Source organism: Etheostoma spectabile, chromosome 4 (assembly GCF_008692095.1).
Source record: "Etheostoma spectabile isolate EspeVRDwgs_2016 chromosome 4, UIUC_Espe_1.0, whole genome shotgun sequence".
In the NCBI taxonomy this organism is placed as follows: Eukaryota; Metazoa; Chordata; class Actinopteri; order Perciformes; family Percidae; genus Etheostoma; species Etheostoma spectabile.
The window spans coordinates 7,659,976-7,668,856 of NC_045736.1; the positions used below are offsets into that span (position 1 = coordinate 7,659,976).

General features: G+C 40.5%; 1 protein-coding gene across 3 annotated transcripts in view; it reads right to left on the reverse strand.

Annotated features, from left to right (window-relative positions):
- kif5ab (kinesin family member 5A, b) overlaps window positions 1-8,881 on the reverse strand; it is a 67,705-nt gene that overhangs the window by 39,315 nt on the left and 19,509 nt on the right. For all 3 annotated transcript variants that reach the window (XM_032513703.1, XM_032513704.1, XM_032513702.1), the window contains exons 2-5: window positions 3,791-3,878; window positions 1,946-2,019; window positions 1,519-1,623; window positions 1,067-1,115 (exon numbers count right to left, since the gene is read on the reverse strand). In XM_032513703.1, coding sequence (XP_032369594.1) covers window positions 1,067-1,115; window positions 1,519-1,623; window positions 1,946-2,019; window positions 3,791-3,878 — 316 coding nt within the window. The remainder of the gene's footprint in view (window positions 1-1,066; window positions 1,116-1,518; window positions 1,624-1,945; window positions 2,020-3,790; window positions 3,879-8,881) is intronic.

Sequence of the window (8,881 nt, forward strand, 5' to 3'; positions counted from 1 at the left end):
GTGTGTGTGTGTGTGTGTGTGTGTGTGTGTGCAAAGGAGCATCTGCATGTGACCTAACTATGTTTCCATGTGAGTCAGACTTTGCTAATGCGGTGTAGGGAAAAAAACGTGTCTTGTTAAAAATGTTTTTAATGTCACTGAACTATTTTTGCCAAAGTCGTTGAGAGGTTAAGCACATGCGTCTCATGTCTAATGTCAGCAAACAAAATGGGATACAAATATGGCCAAGCCTATTATTGGCCCAAATTCCTACATTAGTCATTTCACATTTGAAAGTCCTATCTTGTCGATGATGATTAAATTTCACCTGATTGTAGATGCTGTTTTTTTCCTTTGCTACTGTGTCACCCGTTTTATCACCCACAGCCACTTTTTTCTCTTTGCAGATACCTCCACAGGGTGTTGTTCCCTGTGTTGCCTCGATTCATCTCGCTTGTTGTTGACGGTTTTTTTGTTCATTGCTTTAACTGTTGTTCAGCTGCTGCAAACTCCCCTGCATACAAATGGGGGATTTCTCCACTGTCTATGGCTCGATTAAAGATTCTCCTACAGCGCCTTGTCCGGGACTCTCCATCATTTTACACTGGTTTTACCTCAGTGATAAGACTATGAACTGCTATGTTGTGGCACTTCTGTGTGTATAACTCGCAAAACCACAACATTTTCTTGTCTGAAGCAGAAAAGTATAAAGAAAAGGGATCAACACAATAACAAATATAGTGCTTTCCATAATAAAAGAAAGAATAACCTTAAATGCTGAACTCAGTATTGTTATTGCACTAAACCTGGTGATGTGCTTGCTACTGTATGGCAATATTTTTTTTGACTTCTTTTCATCAGGATATTGGCAGTAAGACAGAAAGAGGAGAAAAGGATTTTAAAAAGTAAAATGCTCCCCTATCCCTAGAGGAAATTGCACCCTTGATTACAATGTTGCAATTTATCCTTATGCACCTAGGTATGGTTATAAAGGTTTTAATGTCCAACTGTGAACTGGAAGAAAACTGTATTAACAAATGTTGCGTTTTCACAGTTTCAGAGTCATGTGTTCAGTGCAATAACGCACCATCCAGCAGGTCCCGTATTTTATCCATGTAGATCTCAAAGTAGGAGACCTGCAGAAAAACAAAAAACATGTGGCAGCTAAGTAATCTTTGGAGAAAAAAAAGGGGAGCAACAGAAATAGGAAGTGATACAGAGAATGGATGTAGGGGATGCTCATTGTGCAAATGATTTTGCAGTAATCTGCCTCCAATGGGTCTAGCAAAAAAGTATTATCCTCTATTAGAAGACTGTTGTGTAGAAGGAAAAAAAGCACAACAAATGTAGAATAATTGAGGTTTATGTATTATGATTTATTGGTGCTTGGCTGCTTCCACTGAGCCCATCCATGTGAGGATTACATCAGAAGCCCCAGCTGAATTCCCTCTGTGTCATAGAGTAAAATTGAGCACATCCCTGTGTGACAACTGGACAAATGCCACACATGAACAGACATATATGGAAAACGACACCAACCTTTATGTGGAATTCTAGGTTCTCATCCATAGCAAATATATGTTCAAAAATGTCCTCTGCAATCCGGGGGATGATTCCCATTCCCTGGGGATCATGAAGGTTCCCCTATGAGAAGAAAGAGACAAGATCATGTGAGTGAAGAGCAGGATAAATGCAGGCCCTGGAATATATTAAGTGGAGAGAATAGTAAAAGAAAGGAGAGCAGAGAGGCGTTTGACTTGAAAAGGAACAGGGTTGTTTACCAGAGGGAGTTGTAAATGAGGTTAGTTCCCACAGAAGGTTGGGAAAAAGATATAGAAAGCAATGGCAGTGATGGAGGGAGATGTACTGTTACAGGAGCTCAGAGGAGGATATACTCTATGTCTGTGTGCATGAGTGTGCGCCACAGTAAGTGGGCTACCTTTTGAATTATTTAGTGATACTCTACCTCCATGGTGTGTGTTTTTCCAGATGACGTCTGCCCATAAGCAAAGATAGTCCCATTGTATCCACCCAGTACATCTATAATGAGAAAAGAAGTCACAACTTCTCACTTGTTAGCAAAATGAATAAAATGCCATCCCCCTCCATTCCCCCACCCAAGGTCTCTAATTGGCAGCCCGTTGCCCCTGTCTCATCCAGACACAGCATTTCTACTTTAGCTGGCACAGCATTTCAAGCCTTTATGTCACTGGTTTAGCAGCCCAGAAAACTCACAGATCAACTGTATGTGTTGTAAATCATTTCACATGATGCACTCAGCCAATTAAATCTGTCTATCTGTGCATCTGTGCGTCTGTGCATCTGTGCACACTCTGACAACTGAGCTTTTAGTCTACGATGGACTGACTCTTACATGTTGATTCTTCCTACAGGCAGTTCAAAACCAGTATGTCTCATATCAATAGGCAATGGTCTGTCAACTATCAGACTGTGCCACATTCAGTAAAGCTTGTGTGCACTGAGAGGTAGATGATATTTAAGCTTGGTTAGCTGCTGAACGACCTCTGTGGCTTTACACAATAAACAGCATTGTACCTGCAGCGTTAAAGTCACCAAGTCACAAGCAGGTTTAGATATATTATTCTCTTTCCATTCATCTGATAGGAGCCACAGTGAAAACAACAAATCCTCACCAGTCAAGGTTATTAAGCAACAAACTGCTGCATTTCATATTGCTTACAGTCTGATAAACCGCTGTAGTAAAAGTCAAACATCGATGAAGAAAAACAGGTCACCCTGAAAGGCCGGCTGCTACAGGTTAGCTGACCACAGACTAATCGCAAAGGCTCTCAGCTGAAACACTGAGGCTCCCTTCCTCCCCCCTCCTCCTTTCCTCTATTGCCTTTACTCTTGCTGCAACGTGTCGTCCTCTGCCTCCGTGCTGGTCATTGTGGGACCAAAACAGAGTGTGACAAATAATAAATCAAAGAATAAAGAATCTGTCTCTAAATGTAAATAAGGCCAGCCAGAGATAGGATCGCTAAGCAACAGAGACCACCATGAAGTGAAACCGAAGAGAGGAGACAGAGAGGAAAGACAGCATGAGTGGAAGAGAAAGACAGAAAAGGGCAAATAAAGAAGCAGAAAAAAGGAGAAACTGACAAAATAACAGAAAAAAGAGAAAGTGTAAACATGGACAATTCCCAAACCAGATTTCTCTAGCCTTGCTTGCCCTCTCTGTTACCCTTTACCCCTGACACATTTCAAATCTCACTTTTCATCTCATTCCTTTATTTTTCTAAATTCCTAACCTTACATTTTTCCAACCCCTGCACTGTGATACATCTCTCTTCTTTATTTTGTCTTTCCTCGGCCTACTTGGTAATCTCACACGCTGTAAGTAATCTTGCCCACCAAATCAATCACTTTGTCATGCTCCATCTAGAGCTAGTTCAATCGAGTTCCACACTCTTTAAAGGTGGCACAAAAACGAGACCGAAACAGGGGGGAAAAGAAGCAGACTGGGGGAGGGGTAAAGAAAAGAAGATTTGACTTTCATCTGGTTTTGTTTGATCTAGGGACTTCTGGATGAACCAGTCCCGCCGTGCTGTGATAAGCATGCAACTTGTTAATCTGGGCATGTGGAGGCTCATACCTGTAAATCGTGTGACCACACTATGTCATGGAAATTGGTTTTCTCACTGCTTGTCAGGAGTCAGTGAATAGAGCATCAACGGACAAAGCTGATAAGATGAACCCAACAATATTGTGAGTCAAGGTTATTGGCTTCCTCCCTCATCTCATGCGTTGTGAATGAAAAAAGGGCAAACTGTTTGTTTACGTGACTCACCTTTGACAATCTGCTTGGCGCAGGTGTTGTAGACCTGTATCTGCGTGGTGTTAGTAGGGAACACCTGGTCAAATACGTACGACTTCCCCTGTAAAAGCCAACACAAACAGAGAGTTGCTTCAGATAATTGTCAACACCTCATTCTCCCCTTCAAATCCGCTCTAGAAAGTTTGTGAAGCAGAACACATGAGTGTGTGTGTGTGAGAGAAGGAGACTTCACACATCATGTTCATCACTAAAACATTATGTAAAGCCATATTGCCACCACAAAAGGTGCCACATCAATATTTCGTTTACACACAGTGCACATCCTTTATGGACGCTGTGTCCATCTGTTTGTATTAGGCCTTAATAGCAGCACATACTTAATCACATTAAGAGGCCCATCTGTCTCTTTTGAGTGGAATGCATCCTGTGTTTGTGTCTGACTTTTTTTGTGCGTATTATTATTTTGTTTGTCTATTGAGAACCAGTGGGTGTTTTGAATGAGTGCAGTGCAGCATGAAGCTAAAGGCTGTGCAATCCCAGGAGAGACAGAGAAAGACATCACATCTTAGGTGAAGCCATTAGAGGTAGCGTTCAAGGACTAAGGGAGTAAAGTGATGCAGAGAGAGGAGGAATGAAGTGGAGCAGTAAAGCAGAGGAGTGGAAATGTAGAGAAGTAGATGACCTTAAACCAGTCACAGCATGGGAGAGAGGCAGCATGACATAAAAAGACACAAAGAGAAACAGGCTGTTAGACAGTCAAGAACCAAACAAGTCAGCCAACCAGCTGACAAACATCTGATTAAAGTCACACGGCTGTGGCTCAGGTGTAGAGCGGTTGCCTACCAATCGGAAGGTTGGTGGTTTGCTCACGATGCTGCACCATCAGTGTGTGAATGTGTGTGAATGCTTATGTGATCACACCAGTGTGTGAAGGGTGAGTGGTTCCTGTACTATGTAAAAGCGCTTTAAGTAGACATTAAGACTAGTGGTGTGCGATACTGCAAAATTTGGTATCAACTGTAAAAGCCTGGACCACCCACAGACCCTGCAGACACCCACTGGGTGAAGCAGGGACACTGTAGGGGAGGCTGTCTAAGTGTCACATTTTTTACTATGCGCTTTGTGTTGCATTGGTTGCACACCTAACATTTTAAGCCTTGACAGTTTGGTTTATACTAAACTCAAATCAATTTTTATTTGTCACATGAAATCGTACGAGGTACAATTCGAGTGAAATGTAAGCAGCTTGGTATGCTGGCTGTATTGGTGTAACATTTCTACAGGCTTTCTAAACTTATCCACGCAAGTTAGTGATCTGTATTTAACTCTTTACTTTCTATTTTAATTGTATTCTATTTTGTCTTTGTTTAAGTGGTTTGACGGTAAAAATATGATGTAATCAGATGAGATCAGTTAATGACATGCAACAAAGGTTCCCAGCTGGACCATGTAACCAGCTGGACATCCCGATTTATTTGTTTAATTGTCGGAACTTGCATTGCATCAAATTGCATCATTTTAAGTAAGACTTTTTAAAAGAGTGGGGGACCTTATGCAACCAGTGATGGGAGTCATCTTTGGTCTAAGCCCATAATTAACAACAGACAAGTGACTCAGCTATGTCTCTTTCAAGCCTGCGGAAAGGCTGCAGACTTCTCAAAGGGTACTTCATCTTATGACTGGCAATAAAGGTCTCTTGTATAATGTGGATGACCTGTATAATGGATAGCTTCTATATTCTGTCCTTATTGTTGACAGGGTTGTCAACTCTGAGTGTCCTTCTAGCTATTGTTGTTATTATTTACATAAAATAAACTTTATTGATCTAACATGGAAAAAGATTTGGTAGAAAAAAAATTAGGGATTAAAACAATTAAAACATGGAAAAAAAAGAAAAAAGTGAGAGCTGCTCCAACATGCTGCCACACATGTTGCATCCTGCACACGCCATGCAAATGTCTTTTACTGTTACATAATCTAGTACAAGGAAAATTACATTTTTCTGCCCTTCACTCAAAGCCATACAACTCGGGAGGATGCTCTTAAGTGTGATTATGTCTGCACCAGTGGTCCGGGATAGAAAACACCAATAATCCCCTGCACCTCTGAGTATTATATGGAATAACAGTAATCTATATATTCAGTGATTTTTCTTTCTTTTCCCTGAGTGAAAACGTTTAGGTCTTCCTTTATCCTTTACTCCTTCCCTCTTCATCCCCTCTCCTCTTTCCTACATTTGTTTCCTCCTTACTGCCCTCTACCTCACTTCTTTGGTCCTCTCCTCTTTCCCTCAACTGTCCCACATCCACCCCGACGCCCCGTTGTGTTTGCGTTTTCGTTGACAGCTGTGCAGAACGTATCAGCAGAAGTAGTTAAAGTGCACAACGATTGCATATGTCTACTGTAAATTTGACTTAATCTTGTTTTTTGTTTGTTTTTAAAAATATCAAAGTGTATTAAAAATCTTTCAAAACATCTTCTGTGTCATGTTGTTCATTGTTTGACTTTATTGAAGCTGACTCTGAAGTCTGTCATCTGCAGTTATTTGCTTCTCTGCTCACTCAGTCAGCTTTTAACTTTAATTTAATTACTGTCCGTACATACTGACCATCTTTATGCTCCCCAGAGAAAGAATCCTTTTGATTTAAAAGGAGAACTCCAAAAATGTTACACATTAAAGTCTGTATACAACTTTTGGGGAGTACTACTGCACACAAGTTGTATAAAGCCTTTTGGGGTCCCAAGGGAGCTGCACGAAATCTGCTGACAGTGTCAGTTGGGTTTAAAGACAACACGTTTGAAAATGAAAAAAAATCTGTTTGTATGGAGTTAAAAAGAAGTGAGTTTTACCAGACCTGCGGTGCGCTCTTTATACAATAACATCCCTTTTCTCTAGTGCCAACTTTAGTTAATAGAAACAGCAGTTGAGAAAACACTTAACTCCTTGAACACAAAATTCCCCAGAACGTCTCAGGTCCATTAAATAGCTGCTCTGTAGCTTTCAATCATAACATGGTTTGCATTTGCAGATGTAGTTTTCCCGTTTGTCATGAAAATGTATTTGGTAAGACCTACAATTTTACCTTTAACCTTGAAAATGAGATGAGCATCTGCTGATATAGATCATTTGATATGATAGAGAGCGACAGATCACTTACTACATTCAGTAGCAATAGTCTCAACATCAGTACATCACATACACAATATACCACCAGAACCAGCACATCATTTACAATAGACCACACATCAACTCTATGCATACGTTTATTGAAATAGAGGGAGGGGGATGGAGTAGAATTTGTTGTTATTAATTGGGGGGGTCACTCCTAGAACAACAGTTCTTTTTGTGTGGACAGCCTCATCCTGAGTTGAAGCCGTCTGATCATCTTTCATCTTGCGCTTTTAGGATATTTGAAATAAAAACAGGGTAAGTACAGGAATATAACAAAATAAACTTGCATAGTTCAACATAAAGATGACTGTTGAAGTTGACTGAATGCATTGAATACATTTGACTTTACAACCTCAGATCCTTAAATACTTGAGTAAAGTTAGGAATACGTGGGAAAGCTTTATTGCAAGCAAAAGTGTTGCATACACAACCTTGCTTAAGTAAGAGTAACCAATTGTATCATCAAATTATATCAGTGTATGAAAAGTGAGCAGTAGAGGTCCTTCAGTTAGGCTGTTTAATGTATCCGAACTGTGAACTCACTTTGTTAACTTCTAGTCAAATCAATTTCCTTTCCTAGGTAAATGCATCCATACCTTGGAATATGGGCCGATTCTGTTGCTCTTCTCAGCCTGGATCTCACTGGCTGCATTATCAGAAGAAGCCGTGACACCCTGCTCTGTCCCAACATCACTTTTCCCACTGCCAGAGTCACCTATCTGATGACGAGAAGAACTTCTCACTTGGCTCTGAGTCGTGGATAGGGTTCAGCTTTTTTGGTTTTCTGGAACAATGACCTCATCCTCCAGGCAGGCTGTTGGAGAACAGCTGATGGAGTGTGAAGGTAGGGCGTTTCCAGTATGTTCTTCTGGGAATTCCTCATCCTCTGATCCATAATCAACTATCTCCAGAGGGGTGGAGTTCTGCTTACTGGCGGGCTTTGAGCCGATGCTGGATGTGGCTTGTGGAGATGAGGAGAGTCCAGATGACACTTTATTTGGTGACAATGTGACGGTCTCGTCCATTTGTTCGTCTGAAACCGGGTGGACCTTCTTCTTCGGTAGTTTACTAAAGCAGCTCCACCACGGAGACTTCTTCTTGTGGACTTTTACGGTATGTTCATTCGTCAATCGGTCCTCTTTACTCTCACAATCTCAATGAAAACACTGACCAAACGTAGCCGATAGTTGCACACCCTACAGGCGCTGCTCAGACTTCAGAAATCTTTTAGAATGCCATATTTTTCGATGCTAAAATTACTGATTATTTACATGGAGTCTGGTGGGTTTAACAAACGCAATTTTGCGGATTTTCGTGTTTTAAAAAAGGATCTTAATCTTTAACCAAAAAGTCGACCTCCTTAGAAATCCTTTCCTTAATGTTGTCAGACACTTGACAGACACTATTAATCTGAGTCTGTCAGTGGCAAAACAAGCACTTTTATGAGCGTAAATACAAGCTGGAAAATTGTCCTATTAACTTACATTGTAGATTGTTTCGCCGCTGCCAACTGCAGCGATCTCGTTCAATGACTGGATCAATCTCAAAGGAAAATATTTCCTCAATAGTTTTAATTGTATCTGATACTCAATGAGCTGTTGCAGAAACAAGCCCAGAGAAAGTGGCCTACATGAAATGTTATCATATTTACATTACGCATAAATCTCTGCACACCCATATCTCGCAAATACTTCACTCAACACATGCATCAGTACAAGAAGTGGTTCCCGAGTAATATGGTTTTGTAATTGCAACAAAATGTCTACATGGTCTCAAAAATTGTAATGTATTCTCATGTAAACTATCTATATCAGCACAGACATTTTTGAAAATTGCTTAGCCATTGTATCCCACCATAATGGTTATTATATTGCCAGATTCCAGACAATCCTACTTACTTATATATATATATATATATATATATATATATA